Source organism: Panthera onca, chromosome B3, assembly GCF_046562875.1.
Source record: "Panthera onca isolate mPanOnc1 chromosome B3, mPanOnc1 haplotype 2, whole genome shotgun sequence".
Classification (NCBI taxonomy): Eukaryota; Metazoa; Chordata; class Mammalia; order Carnivora; family Felidae; genus Panthera; species Panthera onca.
This window is the reverse complement of record NC_138344.1, coordinates 31,147,929-31,174,249: the sequence shown is the minus strand read 5'-3', so window position 1 is coordinate 31,174,249 and position 26,321 is coordinate 31,147,929. Positions and strand designations below refer to the sequence as shown.

Here is a 26,321-nt window from a genome sequence, read left to right as displayed (position 1 = left end):
GTCTGTGGCCTGTCATTCCCAGGGCCCAAAAGTCACACATCTGTTTGTGGTTTTTTCTCTGAGGCAGCCTTGAGTAGGCCTTGAAATTACCACAGAGGCCTCCTGCCTGTTAGAAGGAGGAGTTCTGAGTTGCCTGAGGAGGAAGTAGAAGCCTGGATTAACGGGTGAGGGGTGGTCTGGTCCAGATGGTTGCTGCAAGACAAGGGCAAGGATAGAACACAGGGGGTCACCTCAAGTCTCACTGATGGGAGACTGGCAGCTGATTGAGCAGCCTCAACAAACAGGGCTTATGGGGGTCTGGGTGCCAGAGAATGAAGAAGGCAGTGAAGTGTACCCAATATGCTTTCTCATGTTGCTTCCCCTTTGCCAAGGCTGTGCCCTCCATTTCGGTTGCTGTGCTGGCACTGTAAGCTTCTGGTCATCCTTCAAGATTCACCTAGAGTACCTCCTCAGAGGGCTTCCCTGCCTCTCGTTGTTTAGCCCCTATGCTTCCCCATGGAGGATCTTATTCTGTAATTCCCTGTGTCCCTGCTTGTCTGGAGCAGGGACAGGTCTGATTTAGCCTTGTATCCTGTACACCTAACACAGGAAAGGCTCGGCAAATGTTCAGTATTAAGTGCCACAAGGATGAACAGTGCGTATGTGTGGTATGAGGGTGTGGGGTGAGGTCAGACAATTAGGCTGGCCCAGGCGAGAGCACCAGCAGTATCAAAAACAGCTAGCGGACGTCCGCGGAAGGGTTCCTTCGAATGGACTACAACTACCAGAAGGCAGAGAAGTAGACTACAACTCCCAGAAGGCGGCGCGAGCACGTAGACAGCCGGGTGCTCTCGTGAGACTACCTGCTAAGCGGAAACGGCGGGAGTGGCAGCTGAGATCTCGCGATATTTGGGGCTGCCCGAGACGCGCCTGGTGCTGGAGAGGAATCTCAGGGTACTTGGAGGTTGTGTCCTCTCGGCCGGGTGGTAGGGAGGTTCGAGGAGCTTCGCTTGATTGTGTATCTGCGACTGTTTGTGCGTGACCTTACTGTCCCTGCACGCGTGCGTGTGAGTGTGAAGGCTGTGGGTCTGCAGGTGTGTGTGTGTGACCTCAGTTTCCTATCTATGCCGGTGAAGCTCTGCTCGCCACTGTGGATTAGCCGCTGTGTCTGCGTAGGGACTGTTGAACCTTTGGGACTGAATTTACCTATCTGCCCGTGGGGCCGGAGCATTAGGGTCTTCTTTCTGACTCGAGTCCGGAGTGGGGGATTTGTATCTGTGCGTTCCCACTCCTGCTTTTTGCTGCACTGCGATTGTTTAGTGCCGTTTAACTAAATGCATTTAGTGCCCTATCGGTTCCCCTTATTTTATTTTATTTTATTTTATTTTATTTTATTTTATTTTATTTTATTTTTTATTTTTAGTGTTTATTTATTAGTTTTGAGAGAGAGGGAGACAATGCGAGTGGGTTAGGGGCAGAGAGAGAGGGAGACCCAGAATCCGAAGCAGGCCCCAGGCTCCGAGCTGTCAGCACAGAGCCCGTTGGGGGGCTTGAACTCACGAGCTGTGAAATCATGACCTCACGAGCTGTGAAATCATGTCCCTAGCTGAACTTGAGTGCTCAACCGACTGAACCACCCAGGCGCCTCTCAGTTCCCTTTATTTTAAAAGTTAGTAAAATAGAAAATGCAGAGCCTTGGCATGTTGGAATTATATCCCCTAGATCCTCCTAAAATTGCTGAATGGTATTTAAAAATTAGAGTGAGGCTAAATTTTGCCAGAGGAAAACTTCCTACTGTCTTTAGAAGTGTTTAGAAGCCTGTACCAGAGGATAAGTAGGAGACATTCCTAAGTAGGGGAAGTGGTGCATGTCTGGGGAGCAGGGTTTTTCCCACACATCTCTTGTAGTGGCTGTAACCACCTTGCTCGGTAGTGTGTGTGTGTGAATATGTTACATATGATTTAATGTAATACAAATATATATAAAATATGTACAATGTAGCATATAATATATGTATATATCCCCAACACGTGGGCTTCAGGAGTGCCTAAATGGGATTTCAGAAGCTGCGGAGTCAGCAAGAAGAGCAGTCTTAGCAGAATGCCAGCCCCTTGAGCTCTCTCTTGAGTTCCTTGCCTTACGTTGGAGCCAGGGATTTAAAGTGCCCTGTGGCCTTTTAATGTCTTTGGGTTTGGGAGCAGGGTGACATTTGGGGGAGCTAGAAGTTGTTCATTATTATGGGGGCAGAGAGTAGAGTGTGTTGACTGGTGGGGGAGAAGGCCAGAGCAGAAGCCAGTAGTGAGGGCATCCTGGCTCCCTTTCCCCCAACCCCCCATGTTTGGTTCTGCTTTGTCCTAGGCTCCGGCCCCTCACTGTTCCTGTGTTGAGCAGGGTTCTTACTCTCTGGCCCTTTTTTTTTTTTTAGCCCTGGTTCTGTGTGGCTCCACACATGCCCCTATTGTGACTGGCAGGTATTCCTGAAACCTTTACTTTGCCCTAATTACACTCAACAGAGGAGGCTTACACATCACAAGCTTGCCACAAGCTGAGGCTCTTTATTCTGGCCCTGTCTTTCTAAAGGGTAGATAGAGAACCTGTCATTTTTCTGGCTGTGGCTTACCTGCATGACTGATGTCCTGGGAGCTTGAGGCTCAGTAATCATAGGCTTCAGCCCTGCAACCTCTCTGCCTGCCAACTCTTCCTGCTGCTCAACAGTTCCTATGAGTCCAGCAAAGCTCAGAAGAATCAAGCACTATCAACAGCTACCTTGGCTGTGTAAATAGGTGGTTCCAACAGGAACTAACTAGAGTAATGGGCCTACTGGTTTGGGATTTGATCTTTTTTGAGCGTAAACATAAAGAACTGCCAGCTATCACCCTTCACATAACTGTTGGATTGAACCAATTTGACCTCGCCTTCAAACGTTGGTTAAATTATCCACTTTCTATTCCTCAAGTACACCTGCCCCCCCCCCCCCCCAACCTGCAACACACACACACTTTTCTAGAAAGGTAAGTAGGCTTTGGCCCTTAGCAAAACTTGCTCAGCAGGCTAAGTAGTAAATCTCGGGCTATACCACCTAACTGTGAGGAAGTAGTTGAAGTCGCCAACATGCATTTGTGTCCTAAGTTTAGCTGATTACTTTCAGTAACCTGTTCCTTGGGAATGATCATCAGCTTGATGTAGAGGAGGTTAAGGGTCTGCCAAAACGAAGTTCATTCTCTGGTTTGGCACCAGTTGGCTGGGGCGGGACAGTGTCAGGGTTTGAGATCTGGAAGGTAGGTTTCCCTGGAGAGTCAAGAAATGTGTTTCTGTCACCTACTGAGGGTGCTAATCAGCGTGCTGATTAGACCTGGGAAGGAGCTTGCAGGTAAGCCCTCTAGACCTTGCCAGTTGCTAACAGGGCTCCCCAAGCCCTGGAGTAGACTCAGTTCTGCTCTGGGCAAGCATGGCCCTGGCTGAGGCCCTGATGTAGAGCAGAGATTGAAATTACTGGCAAATGGAACTTTGGAGGAGTCTTGCTCTAGGGAACTGGCCTGTGCTTAACCTCCTGCTGATTAACCCCTGGGTCTGGGCCTCTGGGAGACCTTTCCAGTAGGAGTGGGATAATAGACCCAAATATGATCCTCAGCTCATGTGGGTGTGTGCTTGAATCTCGAAGGCAAATACTGGGCAAAGAGACCCTAGGGAGCCAAGGGGTCGGTGGAGTGAAGAGGCAGACCCTTTGGGTGTGCAGTCACTGAGGTAGCCACTGCGTGACTCACAGATGCTTCTCCTTGGAGTTGGCCTTGGTGTCCCCTCTTGCTGCTGATTCTGCCCATTTTGAGTGCATCTGCCAGGACTCTGCTACAGAGAGTCCTCACCGCTGTCTTTTATACATTGACTCAAGTTTCAGCTGGAAGGAGATCACCTGGTCCTACCTCCATATTTTTCAGATGAAGAGACGGGTCCACAGAGGGAAGTACCCAGAACTGAGCTCACACACCAGCTCGGGAGCCCAACCATGGGCAGGGCTTAGGGCTCCTGCTTCATCAGCCAGACTTCTGTGCCCCACCTTGCTTTAGAAGGTGCAGTTTATTATTCATCCAGCAGGTGCCTGGTGGTTGACAATTAGACCTGGTCACAGTGCAGGGAGCTTGCTGGTGGCAGCAGTGGTGGTGGAGAAGTATAGAGGAAGAGGCAAGGAAACAGATGAACAAATTGAATCACTGATCACCAGAAAGGTGCCTCCCAGAATAGGGCCCATCTCAGATGATTGCAGGTATGACACCTGTCTTCTCAACTCACTTCCCTGAAGGCAGTGGCATGTTTTCCACAATTCCTTTGCCCAGTGCTAGATTTCACTGTCCCTCAGTGATTGTCCTGATGGAGCGGGTACGTTTTGCTGGCCCAGCTTGTAGAGTATAGGTTTTGGTGTGTCCATCAGTCATATTATCGTGGGCACTGGTTTCTGGCAACATCTGAGGGCCAGAGGAAGAGACTAAGCAGCTGGTCTCATGGGGGTGGCCAACATCCCTTTTATGCTTGTTTCTTCCTGGACTTGGATTTGTAAGGTTTGAGATACCAGGACAGTGACAGAGAGGCCAATCTCTCAACTGCCGGGAGCACCCAAGTCCCCTTGTTGCCTAGGGTTTTACCACCTCTCAGGCATCCCTGCACCTGTCCCATCCCGCTACTCCCTTCAGTCAGCCCAGCCTCCTCCAATCTCCGAGTCCTGGGCCCCCTCCACAGTCGGCGCCAGCGCTGTTTTTCTAAAATGAAAACTCACCCTGGCCCTCACTGCCCTTGACCTAATTGCAACCTTACCTCCTGCTACCCCCAACCTCCCATCGCACTTCAGCCTCATTACTGAGCTTCTCCTTGTTCCCCAAACCTGCCGCCTTCCTTAGGCCTCTTCACCTTTGTGAGATGGTTCCTTCTTGCAAAGTTATTTTCTTCTGTCTCTGGAAAACGTACTCGTCCTTCAGGACTCAACCTAAATGTCATTTTTTTGGTCTCTGACTTTCTCAGACAGTTACTCCTGGACAGGCACTCCCCGGTATAGATGTTCTTCACAACACTGGGCTGTGTTACATGGTGACTGACTTGTGTCTGGTGAGGGTATCTGACCTCATTAACTTGTGTTCTCCCAGCAGCCGGGACTGCTGACCCCTCTGCAACCCCAGCATCTGGCCCTAGGTAGTCTGTACATTTTGGTCGAATATATGAATGAAGTGGGTACCCCTTGTTCTGCTTTTAGATTTTAAATCCTGATAGAGCCCTCTGGAGGCCAGTCCTGGCAGTTTCCCAGCATTCGAAGCTATTAGACCCCACATGGAATCAAATGCGTCATGTCCAGCAGATGCTGCACCCTTGGCGAAGAGACAGTTTCGTGTTCTCGTGGGTGTCACTGGGAGTGTTGCAGCCCTGAAGTTGCCTCTTCTGGTGTCTAGGCTTTTGGACATTCCTGGCGTGAGTATCCTTATTAGACGGGCATGGTAGCCTCTGGCCTTGGAGAGCTGCTGCTCCTGGAGCCAGCCCATTTTATGCAGTGCTTGGGGTTTTTGTTAATGGTGTTTGTGGAAGCCCTCTGTGTGCATTGGTGTGTAGGGGGTCCCTGAGACAGTCCAGTATAACCCGGAGCTAGATTAGCAGGTGTGGACAGAGCGTGAGGGGAGGAATTCTTTGCTAGTGGAGGGTTTGTGTTCCCATATGTTGACCCTGGTTCCCTGAGGTTCTGACGGGGGAGGAGGCTGGCTGCAGAAATGTAGCACATTCACCGGGTCCCCTTGCTGCATTGGACTCCCCACCCCTGCTTCCACTCCGTCTCGAACACTGCAGCTCTGTTCTCCCTCTTTGTTAGACACCATGGCTGTCCTGTCTGTCCAAACGCACTGGAGCCTTAGGGGTACCCCACTGCCTGTGGCTCTGGTTTTAAACTGTTCCTTCATGTGTTCAGAGATGCCTAGGGGCCACCACAGTGTACTGGGGAGGGGTACCTCAATTTTGATTAGTTTTATGTTTTTATATATATTGGGCTTCTGGGGCAGATTCTTCTGTGGGAAAAGTTCAAGGCTTTAGACCGTGTGAAAGCCAGCAGGTAATAACCTCATTTCCTTGTCTAGTATCTAAGGTCCTACATTTGTCTGTTGAACACCCACTGCCTATACTCACCCTGATGGCCTTTGCTTTGGCCTGTCCCTGCCAGGCTGTGCTGCCCTCCTGCTCCTCTGCCTCTCTAAATTCTGCACAAATACTTCACAAGAAAGCCTTCCTGGCCTGCCTCAACCCATGTGGCTTTGGTCTGTTCCTTTTCAGACTCATTTGATGAGGGGTGCCTGGATGGCCAGTTGATAGAGCACACAACTCTTGATCTCCAGGTTGTGAGTTCAAGCCCCAGGTTGGGCATAGAATTACTTAAAAATACATAAAATACTGGGGGTACCTGGGTGGCTCGGTTAAGCATCCGACTCTTGATCTTGGCTCAGGTCATGATTTCATGGTTCGTGAGTTCGAGCCCTGTGTTGGGCTCTATGCTGACAGTGTGGAGCCTGCTTGAGATTCTGTCTCTGCCTCTCTCTGCCCCTTCCTGGGTTGCATGCTCTCTCTCCCTCTCAAAATAAACAAACAAACAAACAAACAAACAAACTCATTTGATGCATTAAAGAAAAACCAGGGTGACTCCATCTGTTAAACATCCATCCAACTCTTGGTCTCAGCTCAGGTCTTGATCTCAGGGTTGTGAGTTCAAGCCCCACATTGGGCTCCATGCTAGCCGTGATGCCTACTTAGAAAAACAAACCATGGAGCGCCTGGGTCACTCAGTCAGTTAAGGGTTCGACTTTGGCTTGGCTCATGAGCCCTGCATCGGGCTCTGTGCTTGGAGCCTGGAGCCTGCTTCAGATTCTGTGTCTCCCTCTCTCTCTGCCCCTCCTCCACGCATGCTCTGTTTCTCTCTCTCTCAAGAATAAATAAGCATTAAAAAAAAAAAAAATTTTTTTTTTAAAAACCCAGAGATGGGCAGTAGTTAGAGTGGTAAAAACAGATTTTGTTCAGAAAACCTATCATAATACGGGAAAAGAGGCCTCAGCATAGAACTAGGTTTTGATTACAAATACAAGGAAGAGTGGGGATTTATAGGCAAGGAGCCAGGTGGAGGGCAGTGGATGGGAAATTACTAAGAGGAAACATCAGGAATAAGGAGGGTTCTGGCTACACTGCCCTGACAGGATTCTTGGTGCAGGCAGGCCAGGGTGATGAATCACCGGGGGGGGGGGGGGGGGGGGGGTGGGGAGGTTGTTGAGGGATGAAGAGCCTGATGAGCTGTCCAGGCTGGTTAGACATCGAGGGTGGGGGATTCTGGCTAAACCCACTTAATGAGAATCTTGCTCTTAAGGACCAGGCCCCAAGATGGCCCTAGTCAAAAAAGGGACACATAGGAGCCTGACTAGAGTTTGACCATATCTTGACCAAGATATGGGATCATTGGTTGCCTTTGATATTGTTCATGTTGTTGCCCATTGCTTTTGTGTGTACGCTGCTGGGGCCCAGGCTGTACTTTTTCCTTGTATCTGCCCCATAGCTTAACGTGTGACACAGGTGCATGTACCCAGTGTGTCCAGCAGGGGGCAGTGCTCACCTGCAGATGACCATGTCAGCACGGAAGGCAGGGGTGAGAAATCTTTCATTTTTTTTCCTCTTACTTTCCACAAACTTCTACCCAGAAAGTCACCCCCTCACTCCACCCCTCATGCGGAACAAGCAGTGAAAGGCAGCCAGGGATGCCAGCCAGGTCAGAAGGGGGAAGGGAGGTGAGTCTCATGGATGCTCTGAGGCACCACCTGTGGCCTCCCCCACCCAGACACATGCCCAGCACCTTTGGTACAGCTGACTAGCTACACCCGGAATGGGGGGAGGCCTGGGGCCTGGAAAGGGTTGTAGCAGCGGTGACAGCCTCCGCCCCCTCCGGAGGGAGGGAGCCATACAGTTCCCTTTTCCCATAGCCCCAGAGCAAGTGAATTTCCGGACTGGGGGTGAGTGGGGGCAGGGCGTCCTATCCCAGGAAACAGATGGGCAGCCTCAGAGCGGAGGGAAATGGCAACTCCACAGCTTCCTGTCATCCCACACAGCCAGCATTTACAGGGGTGTGAGGAAAGGGTTGCCTGAAGTGGGGAGGCTCTCCAGCCCACCCCAGGCCTTCTGGCCTGGCCCACTGTGGGGACAAGCCTTGTCTGGAGCAGGAACTTTGCTCTCCCTCTCTGGCTGGAGTTGAAGCTGAAAGTCAGGCAGCAAGAAGGGCACTGACCTAGGAGAGAGGACTCCATGACTTGGCCTCTTGGAGCCTGCCTTTCTCATTTATGTTTTGTTGTTTTTTTTTTAACATTTATTCCTTTTTGAGAGACAGAGTGTGAGTGACGGAGGGGCAGAGAGAGAGGGAGACGCAGAATCCGAAGCAGGCTCCAGGCTCTGAGCTGTTAGCATAGAGCCCGACGTGCAGCTCGAACTCACGGACCTCGAGGTCATGACCTGAGCTGAAGTTGGACGCTTAATTGAGCCACCCAGGTGGCCCCTGCTTTTCTCATTTAAAATAAAGCTGATTGGGGTACCTGGGTGGCTCAGTTGGTTAAGTGCCCAACTTCAGCTGAGGTCATGGTCTCGTGGTTCATGAGTTCGAGCCCCACATCGGGCTCTGTGCTGACCGCTTAGAGTCTGGAGCCTGCTTCGGATTCTGTGTCTGCCTCTTTGCCCCTTCCCCACTCTCACGCGCTCTCTCTCTCTCTCTTTCTCTCAAAAATAAACAAATATTAAATTAAAATAAAGCTGATTAGTGGGGCACCTGGGTGGCTCAGTTGGTTAAGGGTTACACATCTGACTCTTGATTTCAGCTCAGTTCATGATCTCGAAGTTCATGGGTTTGAGCTCCACACTGTGCAGAACCTGCCTGGGATTCTTTCTCTCCCTCTCTCTCTGCTCCTCCCCTGCTGGTGCTCGCTCTCTCTCTCAAAAAATAAACTTTAAATAAAAAATAAAGCTGATTACTGCCACCCATCGCCTCAGGCTCTTGTAAAGGCTTCAAGAAGGGATAGAAATAAAAGTTTCTCGGGGCGCCTGGGTGGCGCAGTCGGTTAAGCGTCCGACTTCAGCCAGGTCACGATCTCGCGGTCCGTGAGTTCGAGCCCCGCGTCAGGCTCTGGGCTGATGGCTCGGAGCCTGGAGCCTGTTTCCGATTCTGTGTCTCCCTCTCTCTCTGCCCCTCCCCCGTTCATGCTCTGTCTCTCTCTGTCCCAAAAATAAAAAAAAAATAAAAAAAAAAAAAAAACGTTGAAAAAAAAAGAAATAAAAGTTTCTCATCTTGTGCCAATAACTGGGTGCAGCTCCTGGCACATGGACGCACTTACCAGTGTGTGTTTCCTCTCCTTCACCCTTTTCTTTCCCCTTGCTGTCATGTCCTTTGGGCCAGGCACGTGGTGGGCTTGTTGGGTTGGTGAGAGACAGCCCATGTGGGAAGAGCTGTGGGAGCCACAGTCCATCTGCTCCTGTGGAGGGGCCTGCCACCTTCTCACCTCTTCCTGCAGATAGAACAGCTCTCCAGAGAGCCTGGGTTTGCTTGGTGGTGTCCTTGTGAGGTTTTGGTAACCAAAGGGGGATCCTTGCTTGCCTCGTGTGGGCCTCGATGCAGTGGCTTTCCCCCTCATCCTACCCCGCGCACTCCCCTTACTCCCTGATGGTACTGATCTCCCCTTTGCTGTCTTTCTGGGTCACCCCCAGGAGCAGTCTTTGTCTCTTGGAAAGGTCCTTCTCAGCCCTTTGCCTACATTGTGAATTCATATGCTTGGGTCTTTTCTGAGCTTCCTGGGCATCGCTAGACTTTGAGCAGCAAACAAGCAGCTGAAGTGTGGGGTGCAGGGAGCTGAGTGAGTCTGCAGACCTGGCTCATAACTATAGGTATAACTTAATTTAATTGTGTTTTGTACATAACTGAGTTTTCTTAAAAATTGAAAATTTGTGCCAACCCTGCATGGAGCAAGTCTACTGGTGCCATTTTTCCAACAGCATTTGCTCACTTTATGTCACATTTTGGTAATTCTTATAATATTTCAAACTTTTCCATTATTTGTTATGGTGATCTGTGATCAGTGATTACAACTTGCTGAAGGTTCAGATGAGTTAGCCTTTTTTAGCAATAAGATGCTTTTTAAAAATTTACTTTTGGGAGAGAGAGAGAGAGAGACTGGGGGAGGGGCAGAGAGAGGGAGACAGAGAATCCAAAGCAGGTTCCAGGCTCTGAGCTGTCAGCACAGGGCCTGATGCGGGGCTCAAACTCACGAGCTGTGAGATCATGACCTGAGCCGAAGTTGGACACTTAACTGACCGAGCCACCCAGGTGCCCCAGCAATAGGATACTTTTAATTAAGGTATTGTTAGAAGTGGGTGAGAGAGAATAGAGTATTCTCCAGACTGAGAAGGCACTTTGAGCTACTCCGTTTATACCGTTCATAGAGATTTATTCTCTATACCGTTTTGAGCTATACCGTTTATAGAGATTTATTCAGGGTAACTTACTGATGAATGGGAGGGCAGGCAGGTTGGGCAGATGATGACCCAGGTGCTATGCAGCTATTCTCTGCAAAGTCTGGACCTTAATCCACAGCTTCTATAGAGTGCAGGTCATCGTGGTGAGGTCAGAGTAGTTTTCTAATGTGGTGCCCTCTGTGCGCAGATCATCTGTGGTGGTTTTCTAAAGTGATCCCCTCTGGGGCACCTGGGTGGCTCAGTGGGTTAAGCGTCCGACTCTTGGTTTTGGCTCAGGGCATGGTCTTGTGGCTCGTGGGTTCAAGCTCCGCATTGGACTATGTGCTGACAGTGCAGAGCCTGCTTGGGATTCTCTTTTTCTCCCTCTGTCTCTGCCCCTCCCTGCCTCCCTCTCTCTAAATAAACTAAAAAAAAAAAAAAAAAAAGCTTTAAAGTGATGCCCTCTGTGTGCCTGTCATCTGTATGTTACCTCAAGTGGCTCCCTCTGTCCAAACAAACCTTCCTACATTCTGGTCAGGGCATACGTACATGCATCTGCAGGGAGGTCATTGCACAGGATGAACAAGATGGAGAGTCCAATATGGAGTCGGTGTTGTCAGCACTCCTACAGCACAATCCTGCAGATATGCGCGTTGCTTTTTCAGACATAATGCTCTTACACATGTAAGAGACTACAGTGTAAACCTGACTTTTATATGTCCTGGGAAACCGAAGAAAGTTTTATTGTGATATTTGCTTTATTGTAGTGGTCTGGAACCAGACCCACCATATCCCAAGGTATGCCTCTACTCCTGATTCACCAGTGTGCCCAGGCATGGCTAGAGCCAGACCAGGGAGATTGTGAGGGGGTGCTGGAGAGGGTGGATTTGGCCTCATGACCCTTATACCAGCATTCAGGAAGAATGGTCCTTGCAAAGAAGCCTTGGAGCCTTTATATGATCCGGGAAGTTGGATAGTGGGGGTCAGCTGTACCTCAAGAGAGGCAGCTGAGCAAAAGGATTCTGGGCAACTTAGGTCTTCATATGTCCCTATTTTTCTCAGCCCTGCAATGAAGGGGTTGGGGTGGGGGGAGTACTAAAATGATCTGTCTCCAAGGCCTCTTCTGGCACTAGTGGTGGAAGGTTCTAGATGTGAGGGCAGAAAGGAATAGGACATGAAGGCAGCCTGGGAGAAGGTCCTGGGATTCAGGAGCTTCAGGGCGCTTTTGCAGTTCCATAATTGTCATGTTAATTGGGCTGCAGTTCTGTCTGAGCACCCTTCTCACTTGGGAGAAGACAGACACCTCTTTAGCTTTTGCCAGGGCAGAAGTCAGCAGGGCTGGAGCCAGAAGGGGATTTCTAAATTTTTTTTTTTTAGTATTTTTTTAAGTTTATTTATTTTGAAAGACCACATGCAAGCAGGGAAGGGACAGAGAGAGAGGGAGAGAGAGAATCCCAAGCACGCTCCACACCATCAGTGCAGGGCCCAACACGGGGCTCGAACTCACGAACCATGAGATCATGACCTGAGAGAGTCAGACACTCAATTGACTGAGCCACCAGGCACCTCTGGCAGGAGATTTCTAAAGATGGAGAGAGTCTGCCATTTGGGGAGTTGGCAGGCCTTGGGCTTAGAGAAGGTTAAGTTTCTAGAATGCCTGTCAGGACATTCAGGGCTGTCAAGGGTGAGGGGAAGAAGTTCCCACTCACGTGCAGGGTGAAGTGAATTCTGCTTCTCTGGAGGACCATTTGACAGTGTCTGGAGAGGTCAAAAGAGTTCATAGCTCTTGATTCACCTGTAGGATTGAATCCTGTAGTGTGCCAAAATTCACCATATGTAGGAGGATGTTCATTGTAGCATTGTTTATAATTTTAAAACAAAAGTAAAAGTGGAAACAAAACATCCAAGGAGAGAGAGAGCTTTGGTGCAGCCTCACAGTGGATGACAGGCGCCCTTCAGAACAATGGCTGGATCTCTGTGTTGATGTGGGACAGTCCTCAAGATAGAAATGAAATGAGTTTGGTACAGGAGTTAGCAAACCATGGGCCACAGGCCAAATCTGGACTCATTACCTGCTTTTGTATGGTTTGTGAGCCAGGAATGGTTTTTATATTTTCCAGTGGTTAAAAAACTTTTTAAAGAATATTTTGAGAGCACAAAATTACGTGAAATTCAAATTTCTGTGTCCATAACGTTTTGTTGGAACACAGCCACACATTTGTTTAAGTATTGCCCGTGACTGCAGTCTTGCTACTACAGAGTTGAGTAGTTGTGACAAAACCGAAAATAGTATCTGGCCCTTTATAGAAAAAAGTTTGCTGACCGCTGGCGTATTGTCTGGTTCCTTTTATATGTTCACATATCTGAGTTAGTGCCTACAGATTTTCCTCTGGAGGTAGTTACCTTTGTGCAGAAAAGGGGGCAGGGAAGGAGACTCACATTTGGTATCATTGTGTTCAATCTTAATTTTCTAACCTCTGTGTATATTTATTTTTAAAGTCAGTGGGACTCTTAGTGGGAATATTATGGAACATTCTTTGTAACTGTATGCTTTTTTTTTTTTTCTTTAAATGCTCGCTGAGGAAAGGAAGCAGGAGAAACAGGACCTGGTTTGAGGTTTTCCTTTCTTTCTGGGCAGGGCCCACCTGCCTGCTCTGTGGTGGTGTTGTGGAAAGGGGTGTGTTCAGTAGCAGTGGTCTGAGGCGCTTATCTGGGCTTCTGCTGGTTTGGCCAGCCCCTTCCGTCCTTGGCCCGCTCCTCCAGGGAGTCAGCTCTGCAGTCTGCCTCTCGAGTTCTGTTCTTGAGAATTTTCTCTAGTTGGGGAAGGGCACAGAGGGATTGGCGGCCTGGTCTCACTTGAATGGCAGGAAGGGCTGGTGAGACCAGAACACCAGCTCCCCCAGGAGGCCCACAGGGAGGCCCAGGAGAGAATGGCTCCCCCCGCCCCCAGAGCCTGGTGGGAAAGGGCAAGGGCCACAAGAGGGCTGGGACAGCATAGTGAGCTGGATGGGCCCCTGAAGGCCATGTGGTTTAAATGGCTCATGGCTCAGAAGGGGAAACCGAGGCCAGAGAGGAAGGGGATTCGCCCAAGACCACCTCCCCCCACCTGGCCCCCATGTATATAGTAGGCTCAGTAAATGTTTGACAAGTCAAGGCATCATTATGAGCTGGAACATTATAAGTTGGGACACCCACTCAGCCAACCGGAACACTCTGGGGTATTTGTTAATGAGGCCGCCACCGCCACAGCTCCCCACCCTATGTGCTAACTGCTCTGGGCACCAAGGGTCCTTTTTCCTAGAGTATACCCTCCCACCCCCGCCCCCATGCTCAGGTTTGGGTCAGCTTTTTGGCTGCTCTCCAGGCCCTGGACACTGCCAGTGTCAACACCGGTCAGCTCAGTGTCAGAGTCTGCTATGTGTGTCAGCCCAGAGGCCTGAGCCACCAAATCTCTGGGTTCCTTGCCTTGCAGGTTAAATCATGGCAGGTGCTTCCACTTTAGAATCCTTACAGCCTCCTGTGGAACCATCATCACACGCCCTACTAGAAACACCTGCTCTTTTGGGGCCACTCAGCTGGGGGTTCCCGCTGGGTCTCTCCTTTACTTGTATATGCCAGAGCTGTGCTATCTAATACAGTAACCACTAGCCACATTCAAATGTAAATTTAAATTATTAAAATTAAATAAAACCAAAACTTCAGTTCCTTAGTCACTCTAGCCACACCTCAAATGTTCAGTAGCCACGTGTGGCCAGAGACTGCCATAGGGGACAGCACAGGTGTGACATGTTTCTATCGTTGCAGAGTTCTGTTGAATAATCCTGCAGAGTGGTCGTTCTCAACTGGGGCAGTTTGGCCTCCCAGGGGACATTGGACTATGTTCAGAAACATCTTTGGTTGTCTGAACTTGGGGAGGGGGTGCTGCTGGCTCCTGGTTATAGGTAGAGGCCAGAGATGGGATTGGAGGGGAAGTCAGGCCATGGGATTTGTCTCAACCTATGGCTGTGACAGTGCTGCTTCCCAAGATCCTTTGATAGTCTGCCCCAGAGGCAGCCTGGGCCAGACTCGGGGCCTAAAAGTCAAAGTGGAGGTTTCATCCCCAAATCTATTTCCATTTCCCCTCTCTGACTCTCCAGGAACCCCAGATGGGATTGCTAACGTACCTTCAGCAGAGAAAAGGAAACTAGACTTGCCAACTGGTTTCAGGAAGGAACCTCTGTAAATGCCAGGCAAAATGCAGACAGCTTATATAATAAAGTCTGGCCAAACCTCAATCGCATCACACAAAGAAGTTCAGGTTTTAAATATTAGATATAAAAACTCTTGGCAGGGGTCTCACTAGGGGACCAAGCACAGAGCTGCCTTTCAGGAACTCTCTAATGTGGGGGAGATTGTTTTCATCCCAGCCCTACTTCTACCAGGACCCAGGGAGGGTGTAAGAGAAAAGAGGGTTCCTGCCCCTCCAGGGCTCCTTGGCATTTGCTAGGAGAAACGTCAGGGTGAATGAGTGAATAGTCTGAGTTATTTAGTATTTCAGAAGGTAACCCAACATGTCCTTTTTTTTTTTTTTTTTTTTTTTTTTTTTTTTTTTTTTTAAAGAGTGTGCAAACCCAGGACCTAGCCCTTTGGCTCCTAGGACGTTTGGCAGAGTGAATGAAAATGAAAGAACAAAGCCCATGGGGTTGATGAATCAGATCAAGTGACATCCTTCTAAAACCAGAAAAACTGGCCTGGGCCTGCTGGACAGCCTGGGGGTCAGGGTCACTGCCAAGGAGAGGTAGCTGCTTCAGTGGGGTCAGGGGACGGGCAAGGAGAAGGTTGGCTCATCATATTCTCTTCATTTGAGGTAAAGACATTGACCCCGGACGCTCCCTAACAATGACTATGTAACCTGGGAGGGTAGCCAGAGAAGGAATTGATTTAGAGACTGGGGGAGGAGCTCAGAGGAATAATTCATGCTGGGGCCCAAGGTGGGAGGCTTACCTGGCCCCCTGGTCAGAACTCCCTAGGGGCCAGGGAAGGCGGGGCTCAAACGGTGAGTGGGGATGTAGGCGTAGCTGAGAGGGAGGAAGGAGCCCCAGAACAGGGCCATTACCAAATTGGGAACATTTCTGAAAGCTGGCCTTTGGCACAGTCCTCACTTGAGAACTGGCAGGCAGTTTGGGAGTTAGGGAAAGTAGGGGAACTAGATCTTTAGGAAGCTGCTTTCTGTATTTCAGGATAGAGGATGAACTGGAATATTCTTTTTTTTTTTTTTTTTTTTAACATTTTTTTAAGTTTATTTATCTTGAGAGAGAGGGGAGGGGAGGGGAGGGGCAGAGAGAGAGGGAGAGAAAGAGAGAGAATCCCAAGCAGGCTCTGTACTGTCACAGTGCAGAGTCTGATGTGGAGCTTGAATCCACAAACCATGAGATCATGACCTGAGCCGAAATCAAACATTGGTCACTTAACCAAATAAGCCACCCAGTTGCCCCAGAAAGCATCCGTTTTTGATTCTTTCCCATCATCTCTCACCCCCACCTTGTGGACCTTGTGGAAGAGCTTTTCTCTTGACCTTATGTTCAGGATTTGGATTCATGTCTCAGCGGGGCTCCTGATGGTGGTGCTAAGAAGACTGAGATCTTAGGAACTCTCTGTGGGCCTCCTCTGGAAAGTGGGATTTACCAGGGAAGCGTGACGGACCAGAAAAGTAGCTGTGCACTTATAGGCTGGGGTTTGTGGTTTAGCAGCAACAGGGGTGAGAAGAACTCTTTTGAGTTTGCTGATTGCAAACTCCGTATATGTCAGCAGGAGGATGTTGCTTCCAGAAGAGCTGATGTGGGCTCAGGCTCCGTAGGCAGACACTCAGTGGGTGCCAGGGACTTTTACTCCAGGTCTCTGAGCCTCACCAAACACCGGGCAGGCAGAAGAGCTGTCTCCCACCTCTGAGTTCTTCAGTTCTGGGAAGTTTCCTTTAATTTCTTTCATAATTTTCTCACCTCCATTTTTCTGTTCTTTCTGGAACTCAGATTTTGGACCTCTTGAATTGATCCTCTGACTTTCTCATCTATTTTTCTAACATTACCCATCTTTTTTTTATCTTTTCTGTTCAGCTTTCTGGAAGATTTCTTCTAAACTTATATTGAGTTTTTTATTTTCCTGTTTATAATTTTAAGTTCCAAGGTTTTTTTGTTGTTGTTGTTCCCTGAATGTTCATAAAAAAACATTAGCATCTGATCTCATCTGATTTGATCTGATCTTCCAGAGTGTTGACATGTCTTAACTGCTGGTTTCTGGGTTTTTTTTCTGTTTGTTTGTTTTCATTTTCATTTTTTAATTTTTTGGTCCTCTTTTCATTCTTGGTTTATATCATTAAAAAAATCCCTTTACTTTTATTTCATTGGGCTTTTGGGAGGGAGCAAAGTTGAATCCACATTATTTAACTGAAAGTTTATTGTTTTATTTAACATTTATGTATCCTTTTTTAAGATTTTATTTTTTATTTTTTAATTAAAAAATGTTTATTTACTTATTTTGAGAGAGAAAGAGAGAATCCTAAGTAGTCTCCACACTGTCAGTGCAGAGCCTGATGTGGGGCTCAATCTCGTGAACCATGAGATCATGACCTGAGCCAAAATCCAGAGTCGGATGCTTAACTGACTGAAGCACCCAGGAGCCCCTATTCTTTTTTTAATTTTTAAAAATGTTTTATTTATTTATTTTGAGAGAGAGCACGAGTAGGGAGGGGCAGAGGGAGAGACAGAATCCCAAGCAGGCTCTGTGCTGTCAGTGCAGAACCCGACATGGGGCCCGAACTCCAGAACTGGGAGATCATGACCTGAGCTGAAATCAAATCGGCATGCTTTACCAACTGAGCCAGCCAGGCACCCGAATATATCCTTTTGTTTTAAATGTGTCTTTTTTGATGTGATTGATGAATTTTAAAACTCCAATATGAGAGTCTGAATTTTGATCAGAGAACTTAGCTCATTATATATTACTATTCTATTAGGGCTAAATTTCTGCCGTCTTATTTAATGCTTTCTACTTGTCACGTGCCCTTTGCTTCTTGTTTTCTCTCTCCTCTCCTTTATCATATAGATTGAGCTTTCTTCTGCTGGTTTGAAAGTTGCCTATTCTTCTTCTGGTTACCTCTGACTTACCATTCCCATAACTTACCTTGTCACTGTCTTGTGTCTTGAGAGTCTCAGCACCATTCTGCCTCCCTCTGCTCTCCCTATCTGTGCTGGGCCCATGGACTGAGCTCTGTGGACAGATGGCAGCCCTGTTCATCTGCCTTTTTTTTTTTTTTTTTTAGTAGGCTGAGTACTTTTGAAGTAGGCTTCATGCCCAGCGTGGAGCCCAGTGTGGGGCTTGAACTCACAACCCCGAGATCAAGACCTGAGCTGAGGTCAAGAGTCAGATGCTTAACTGACTCAGCCACCCAGGTGCCCCACTGCCATCTTGTTCAGAGCTGTCCTAGAAACGGCTCCAGTGCTCAGTGGGAGTTTGGTTTAAATGACCTTTAAAAAGGTCACCGAGGTTTTGTGCAGGTTCTGGGGATGCCAGGTTCTAAGGGGAGTGAGAGAGAACGGACACGCCTGAGAGCTCTCCAGCAGAGCTAGGAGCGGCAGACCTTCTGAAGTTGTGCACTCTGTCTCTCTGAGACTTCTGCTGCCTGCTGCCGGCTTTGCTCTTACATGCTATGCAGAATGCTGTCGCTTGGTAGGCAGGAAGCATGAGGGGGGCCTCAGTGACACGGTAGGGAGGGTTGGGGGACCGGAGTTGGCACGGGCACGTCCCATTCCGAGAGGCGGCCGTTACACGATACCTGCAGTACCACCATTATCAAGTAGGAATGTGGGCTGGGCCGTGCCAGAGCTTTTAGTTTTCAAGAGAAGCCAGGAAATTGGATTTTCTATGTGAAATCTCCCGATTTGTATATATTGGCTCAAAAATGTTTGTAACCTCACGCAGGCCAAATAGCATGTCTGTAGGCTGGATCTGGCCTGCATGCCATACGTGATTCCTGTTCTAGTCAGTTGATGATCCTGCCCTTGTCACCCTTGACTCTTCTCTCTCCTGGATAAAATGTCCCCCAAAGATATCTCCTTCACCTCCCAGCCGCTTCTGAGCCCCTTTACTGTGCCGTCTTAGTTTAACATCTCATTTTACAAATGATGGCAACTGGTCTAGCGCTGTCCACACTACGTGTGCTGTTTCTCACAACCGTTTGTTCTGAGCACCTTAGCCACCACCCCACCCCCCTCCTTGTTTGCTTTATTAATTACTTGTGAATGAGTAGTGTGGAGGTGAACTCCATTTTTGCCCCATGAGTGAAGGGCACACTTCCAGGTTTGGTTTTCCTGGAGTCTGTCTGCAACCAGAGCCCACGAGGCCTGGTTCCTAGAAGTAGAGAAGGGACCGACCGCCTATTTTCTCTCTGGGGCTTGGATGCAGCCACTGCAAGCCAGGCCCCAGCTCCCTGGTACCTTGGCCTGCAGAGGGCAGGGTTGCGGTGTGGATTAGAGCTCAGGACCTGTGAGCCTCTTTGAAGTGGCCCCTCCTGCCTTCTGCGGCCTTCTTGCCCTGCATTCCTTCCCGGCTGCCTCTGTCTTTCTGCCTGAGTGGCAGGAGCCTGCAGCTTTATATGCACTGGGCAGTTGGTGACTCATTCCTCGGCAGCCCCTCAAACAGGGAAGTGAAACAGCCACATCTGGTGGGGCCTGACCTTTGGGTGACAGCGGAAGTAGCTATGCAAACATGGGGCTCCCTGCCGAGGAGGGAGAAGTCTCCACAGCCAGGCCCTGAAGAAAGCACTTGCCTGGCCTGGCCCCGTGTGGCATCCAGGCCTGTGGCTCTGGTAACAGTTTTCTTTCCCTCTCTCTCCCCGCCTCTATTTTTTTCTTGGTGACAGCTGGAAGTAGCAGTGGTCACCACCGAGAGAGCCAAACATTTCTACAGCCCCCAGGACATTCCTGTCACTCTCTACAGCGACGCTGATGAATGGGAGGTCAGTGTTGGGGGCCCCAGGGCTGAGTTCCATCGTGTTTCCACCAACGGGACAGGAGTGTCCTCCTTGCAGTTCATAGTCCTGGTGGCCAGAGCAGACAGGCCGGGCTCAAGTCAGTGGTCAGGGCCCTCTGGGCAGAGGCGATGAGGAAAACATCTGTCTAGCTTCTGGCCTGCGGGAGGCCTGAAGTCTCCTCCCACCCCAGGCAGAGCTCAGCTTTGGCCCTGTGCCTGAGGTTGAGTGTCCTTGTACTTATCTGGGCTGATGAAACCACAGAGGAGCTCTGTTTCCCACCACCCTTGTCCACGTGGCTCCCAGTGTCAGGCCTGTCGAGAGCGCCTCACTTCCCACGGCCACTGGGCTCTGCTTTGCTCTCCCGCAGAGGGGCGGGCACCGGCCGATTCACCAGACGTCGAGTGTGGGCCTCACAGGGGTGCCCTGCCAGGCATTTTTAAACATTCTCAGCCTAGAACATTTCTGGCTGGCCTGTCTTCTCCACCCCACCCCCTCCATTCTCACCGCCCCAGAGCCCTTCCACCGGCTTGGACAACCCAAGCATCCGCCTCAAGCAGACAGGCCAGGAGTTCCCTGCCAGATGTCAGTTCTCTTGAAAACCAAACCATAAAGGGAATAGCTTGGAGAGACAAGGGGCGTTTGTTTCCTCAGGCCTGGTTTCTCTCAGGCGGTTGGCTCCATAGCCGGTGCTCACCAGCTTAGCTATGAGAGGGAACAGCAGTGGACTCGGGCCGGGGTGCTCAGGTGGTCTTCCTCAGTTTCTGACTTAGTGCACCTGGCCTGCGTTGCCCCCCCACGGCTTCCTCCCTCCATGCTGAGAGAGTAGCTAGCTCAGTGACCCCATTTCCTTCCCTCTGCCAGATGTGGAAGGGCCGATCCGACCCCGTTCTTCACATTGACCTGCGGAGGTGGGCAGATCTCATGCTGGTGGCTCCTCTTGATGCCAACACCCTGGGGAAGGTGGCCAGTGGTATATGTGACAACTTGCTTGTGAGTGATTCTGCTTTCTTCCTCCCTGGGCCTCACTCCCAGTTTGCTGAGCTGCAGGACTGCCTTTGTATGGGATTCTTGCCTTGGAATTCTTTATGGTGGGCTGGTTTGCCCCCTGGACCCCCTGCCCTCCACCTGGTCTCACCTGTGTTCCGGCAAGTGGGCACATGGATGGACTCAGCTTGTATGTACTCTCTGAGGGCATCCACCTCTCACCTGCCCCTTGACACTTTGTCCTTCGTTCACGGGCTACCCTCCACATGCTCGTCCATTGGTCTCCCTGCCTGGCCCCATTGCCTGTCCCCCTTAGCTCTGCCTTCTCCCCAGGATCTGGACATCCACATGTGCAGTCTGATAAGAGTGTTTACTTCCTCATGGATCTCTTGTGCACACTTATCTCTCCTGTAGCATTGGCCGCAGAAATGCGGTTTTCCTGTATGTTCTGGAAAACTTAGAGAGGAAGAGAGGAGCAAGGGTGAGAGGTGCCAGCTGGTGGATGGTGGAGGAGAGGAACAGAAGTCCAGCTACACAAAGTGGGGATTGTCTTAGGCCTAAGGGACCTCCAGGGAACTGTTGTCCTTAAAGGCCTTGTTTATGTGATCACCCTGGGAGGAGCTAGGTGTGTGATCTCTCTCCCCTCCTCCCTCTCCATTGTTACCCACTTCCCTGTGCACTGAGCTTTCCCCTATCATGAGCTGGGCCCCGTGCTGAGGGACCCACAGGACACTTGGAGCTCTCAGTCTGGAAGGAGAGAGTTTTTGGTTACCCGTACAGGTGAGAAGGGAATGTGCTCTGGTGTGTGGTACAGCCTTAAATGACCCCAGTCGGTCCTTTGACTGTGGAGTCACCACTTTGCACAGTGCTAGGCATATAGTAAGTGTTCAGTGAATACTGTATGTACGAGGTAATTATTCTACTTTGGCAAAGAGCAGAGTTTTTCAGAGTTTAATGTGATAAGCTGGGCCAAAGTTTTTGGTGGTCAGACAGGAACTTAGTCTCCTTGTATGCTTGTTGATGGGTGCATAAGGCACTTCTCGAAGAATCTGCTAGTGACTCAAGCATCATTTGAATAAGAGCACAGGATGACCAGAAGAAGAGCAACAACACACAGATTGTGTGGCAAGGAGCAGGGGTAGGGGAGTAGAGACAGGGGCGAGCCTAGGGGCAGTGTTATCAGGAAGGCTTCCCAGGGGGGCTGGTGCATGGCTGGCCGGGCAGTTGGAGCAGGTGAGGCTCTTGGCCACTTTCATCTCAGTGGGTCTGGGCTGTGTGTGACCTCTGGGCTTCCCACTGGCTGGCCAGCACTAGCTGGTGGGATGAAACACACTGGCCTCTGGGAGTCATGGGCTGGCTCTCCGAAGGCTCCTTTCTTCCTCTGCAAAGCGCTGCTTCCTTTTTTTTTTCATCAGAGCTGCCCCTGCTCCCTGAAGTCTTGGGGGTTCCCTCCTCCTGAGTTGGCTGAGCAATGTAATATGTTCCCCCAGGAATTTTTTTTTTTTTTTGCCTGAAAAGGTTTCACTTGAACACACAAATATTTCAGGCAATTAGAAATCTCATAAAGTTTAAATTGTCATCATCCTTGCTCTGTGGCTCTGTCCTCACTCAGAAGATATTTTGTCCTTTTATCCCTGAAAAGATCACCCTGCTGCCCCCTTCCTTCAGATCTTGTCCCTTTTCCAGGACCCAGAACTTGTGGGGCCTTTAGAGCAGTGTGCTACCTGTGACCTGTGACCTGTGCACCAGGCCTCTGGGCCCTTGGCCTGGGTGCTGTGCATCTCCATCCACCTTCTCACCTGCGCGGGCCCCGGCCCCTTCTGTGTGCTAAATAGCCCAGCAGAGGGGCACCTGGCTGGCTCAGTCTGTACAGCATGCAACTTTTGATCTTAGGGTCGAGTTTGAGCCCCACGTTGGGTGTAGGGATTACTTAAAAAAAAATTTTTTTTTTAAATATCTAAGCAGATCTAGAAATAGGAGGTGACTTCCCTGGGTCACCAGTCAACTGGGAGCTGGCCTCCTGATCAGAATCTAGGCCTTCTCTCCACCCAGGTGGGTTCTCAGGGGCAGAGCCTGAGGTACTGAACACAGCACTGGCCAAACAGATGTGACTGTAGGAACTGACGCCTCCTTTCATCCCTCCTGCTGCCAGAAGGTTCAGAGGAGCTGTGGTTTGTCCAGGAAGCACTGAGCTTCGAGATGAGGTGGGAAAGCTAGAGAGGCATGAGACACGGACATACTGGTTTCTTCTCTGTTGGTGTGCTTTGCTTTGAAGACACTCAGAAACCCCAGCCCAGCCCCCACTGTACTTGACACTCAGGGGGCTCTTCTAGGTATGTTCGTGACTTTTGCAGAAGCGGCAGGTGGCACGGGGCCAAGAGGAAGTGTGACTGAAACTGTCCACTCAGCCCAGTTGCCAAATTGGGAGGACTTGGTGGGAAACAGACGCTGGTGTCTGGGACTACACAGGCAACCAGATCCTGAGGCTGTGTGCTGTCCCACTTCCTTCCTATCCCCAGGAGGGGGCAGGGGCACTGAGAGGGGTAGGCATCAGCTCTGGCCTGTTCACGGCATTGTCTTCTGGACTCCCCCTTCTTTTACCAGATGGGTTGCGCTTCGGGGAAGGGCTGTGTTGACCTGACTGTCTCCCCAAAGGGCCCACAGCTGGAAAGGAGGTGCTGGAGCAGTGAGGGCCCAGGGGAGCATGCTCCTGCGGGCCCCAAGGCTTATTTCTCTCCCAGGCAGCGCCTGGTCCAGGGAGCCTGTGCCTGTAGTAATCACAGGAGCTACTGTTTCTGGAGCCCGTACTTGAGGCCAGGCCCTGTGTGAAGAGCCTTAAGCATGTTCACCTTCTGTGCTTACAACCATCCAGTGAGCTTTTGCAGAGAGGAAGCTAAGACTCCTGAGGTTAAATTGTTCATCCAGGTTCTCACGGCTAGCAGAATCGTACATAGCACAGCCAAGATTTGAACCAAGGTCTGTGTGATTCCGCAACTCACTGAGCCGGTGGGTCCCTCTCACAGCTGCTCTGGCATGCACGTGGCGGGATGGCCTCGGCGGAGGATCACACTGGGTGGCGTGCAAAGCTTCATGCCCCGGATCATTGTCTCTGTGGGACTGTGGGGAGTGCAGCTTCCCCATCTGGGAAACAGGACAGCACCTTCTTTGCAGGGTTGCGGTGAGGGTGCATGGGATAATACATATGAGAGAGTTTTTGTCACGTGGCAGGTGTTCTCATTGCCCAACTCTAGTCAGCCTCGAAGTAGAGCCTGTGTTGGGGTAGGTGAGCCGCACCTGATGAGTGGTCTGAGCCTTCGCTTTGGGGGGTAACTGTGAAGCTTGACTTCTGCTCGCCTGGCTGCTTTCTGTCTGTGGCGTGTGTCCCACAGTGGAGAAGCCTTGTGGTTTGGCTCAGAGGCACCTTTCTGCATAGGAGTGGAGGTCTGCGTGGAGGTGGCTGGGCCATTGCGAGTGTTGGAGGACCTCCTGTGTGTCAGGCCCTGTGCCAGCACCTGTGGAGAGGGGGAGAGGGTGAGGAGATTCGAGGTAGGGGGATACAGACAAGTGTCACCCGGTCATCCCAAGGTGGCTGCGACCCAGAGGATGGTGGGTAGGATTTGGGAGTCCAGAGCAGCAGGCACCCACCTGCCCCACTCTGGCCGTTCTTCACAGACCTGTGTCATCCGGGCCTGGGACTGCCGAAAGCCCCTGCTCTTCTGCCCGGCGATGAACACCGCCATGTGGGAGCATCCCGTCACCGCGCAGCAGGTGGGCCTGCTCAAGGCCTTCGGCTATGTGGAGATTCCTTGTGTGGTCAAGAAGTTGGTGTGTGGAGATGAAGGTGGGCATCTGGCCAGGCTCACAGCCCAGGGTCGCAGAAGGGCTCAGCTCTGGGGTCACACCCCAGTGTGTTGTGACCTTGGATAAAACCATTCTGTGAGCTCAGCTTTCTCATCTGGGAAATGGAAGTCCTAGTTCCTCTCAGAGTTGGTAAGATTAAACGAGGTAGTGTTTGTAAAGGGCCTGCGTTGTCCCTGGCACGCAGCCCATATACAGTTCATGATGCTCCCGTAACTGTTACTGAGTCCTGTCCTGGGGGTGCCTTGGAAGGGATTTGATGGGTCTGGCTCATGTAGAGGTGGCTCTGGCCTTCAAGGCCTTGGGCTTTGGGTGGAACACTCGGGGGGGGGGGGTGCATTGAGCAGGGTGGGTGGGGGATGGGCCCTGCCTCGGTCTGCAGGCCACAGCAGAACTTTGCTCTCTAGGTCTAGGGGCCATGGCTGAGGTGGGCACCATTGTGGACAAGGTGAAAGAAGTCCTCTTCTGTCGTGGCAGCTCTCAGCAGAGCTGAACCTGGGATTTCTGTTGTTTGTATCCTTCTGTACCCTGCGTGTTTTCAGGCCAAGTCTATGAAGAAGATGGACATTGGCAAAATACGGTGAAGACTTCTGGGTTTACCCAGAAGTAGGGGTGTAGCCTGGGCCTGCTCCAGAGCCTCCCCAGGGGCCTCACTTGCCTCAGGTTAAATTAGACCAAAGGCCCAGATCCCAACTTCTTTCCAACTAAGAGATGGCTGCATTCTGGGCCCCTCCCCACCTTCTCTTGGGATAGGCATAGCAAGCTGCTGCTGTGTGGCCCTGTGCTCTGGGAGGGGGACTGAGGGAGGACTGAGAAACCTTGACTCTGCATCGTGCAGGGGACCCGCTTCAGCTCCTTGGTGGGGTGCCCAGCTGCCATGCAGAGAGTCAGGGAAGCCTGTAAGTTGGCAAGATGCCGAGTTTCTCCACAGACCATGCTGTGAGATCGGGGGTACTGGGGAATAAAGAAGAGTGACTTTTAGGAGACTGTGTCCTTCCTTTACCTGTGGCCTCGGAGATCAGGGGCATTGCTTGGGGTGGCTGGGGGAGGGTCTGGGCTGACGACTGACTGGCCAATATCATATGGTGGTTAAGGGCAGAGGGCTCTGAAGCCAGACAGACCCTAGTTCAAATCCCAGCTCTGCCGTGTGCTAGCAGTGGACCTTGGCTCAAGGCTCAGTCTTTCTGACCCTCACTTTCCTCATCTGTATTATCCTACCCTCATGAAGTTTTTGAGAGGATTAAATGAGATAATGTGTGCAAGATACCCTCTTCCCCCCCTTACACAGTAAATGTCAAAGGGAAGTTAAAGCTTGGTATGCATTCACGCCAATGAGTTTTTCTAACGTTGACTGAAATAGACCCTCTCATTTTGGGAAAAATAAAATCCCCAGCCCGAGGCCGAGATGGCCTTTATGCAAATAACAGGCACACAGACAGCAGGGTTGGAACCCACCTTGGAATCCAGGCCCCTTGCTTCCTGATGTCCACATCAGCTTTGCTGCACCTAGGACTGGGAACCTGGGTGTCTCTGCCTCCCCTCCAACCCCACCCAGTGGCACCTGTGATTATGGGAAGTAGACTCCAGAGAGAAGCATGTTCTGCCCTAGAAAACCCCACCACCCTGTCTTTGACCTAATTGCTGTTTGGTGGCTGCAGTGGGGAGGGGCTTGTTTGCCTGTTTGGAGCTGAGGTTGGGTCTGATTCCTGCTTTCCAGCCCATGGGTGAGTCGGCACTCCATGCATGCTCTTGGACCACTGATGGGGGGAGGTACCTCTGAGGGGCACCAGGAAGCCTGCTGGCTGGGACCAAGACCTCCAGTAGCCTCCAAGAGCCTTTATCTCTACAGTGCTTGACTTAATCAAAGTGGCCCTTTGGGATGAAATTGCCAATAAAGAAAATATAACTAAAGTTGTATTGCAATAAAGAAAATATAACTAAAGTGGTAGCACCACAAACCAACCTCTTGACAGGTTTGAAGGTTGAGGTGTGGGGAGGGCCT

General features: G+C 50.5%; 1 protein-coding gene across 9 annotated transcripts; it reads left to right on the top strand.

Moving 5' to 3' along the window:
- Nucleotides 1-46: 46 nt before the first annotated feature.
- Nucleotides 47-25,300, top strand: PPCDC (phosphopantothenoylcysteine decarboxylase). Of its 9 annotated transcripts, none has more exons than XM_078448894.2 (6): nucleotides 831-933; nucleotides 5,219-5,430; nucleotides 19,367-19,462; nucleotides 20,339-20,467; nucleotides 24,134-24,302; nucleotides 24,727-25,300. In XM_078448894.2, the coding sequence occupies exons 2-6, from the start codon at nucleotides 5,293-5,295 to the stop codon at nucleotides 24,810-24,812; spliced, it is 618 nt and encodes a 205-aa protein (XP_078305020.1). In that variant the 5' UTR covers nucleotides 831-933; nucleotides 5,219-5,292; the 3' UTR covers nucleotides 24,813-25,300. The 9 variants fall into 9 exon arrangements, with proteins under 9 accessions (XP_078305019.1, XP_078305022.1, XP_078305018.1 ...); XM_078448895.2 differs by having other exon boundaries at nucleotides 882-943; XM_078448892.2 differs by lacking the exon at nucleotides 5,219-5,430 and having other exon boundaries at nucleotides 635-943.
- Nucleotides 25,301-26,321: the final 1,021 nt, after the last annotated feature.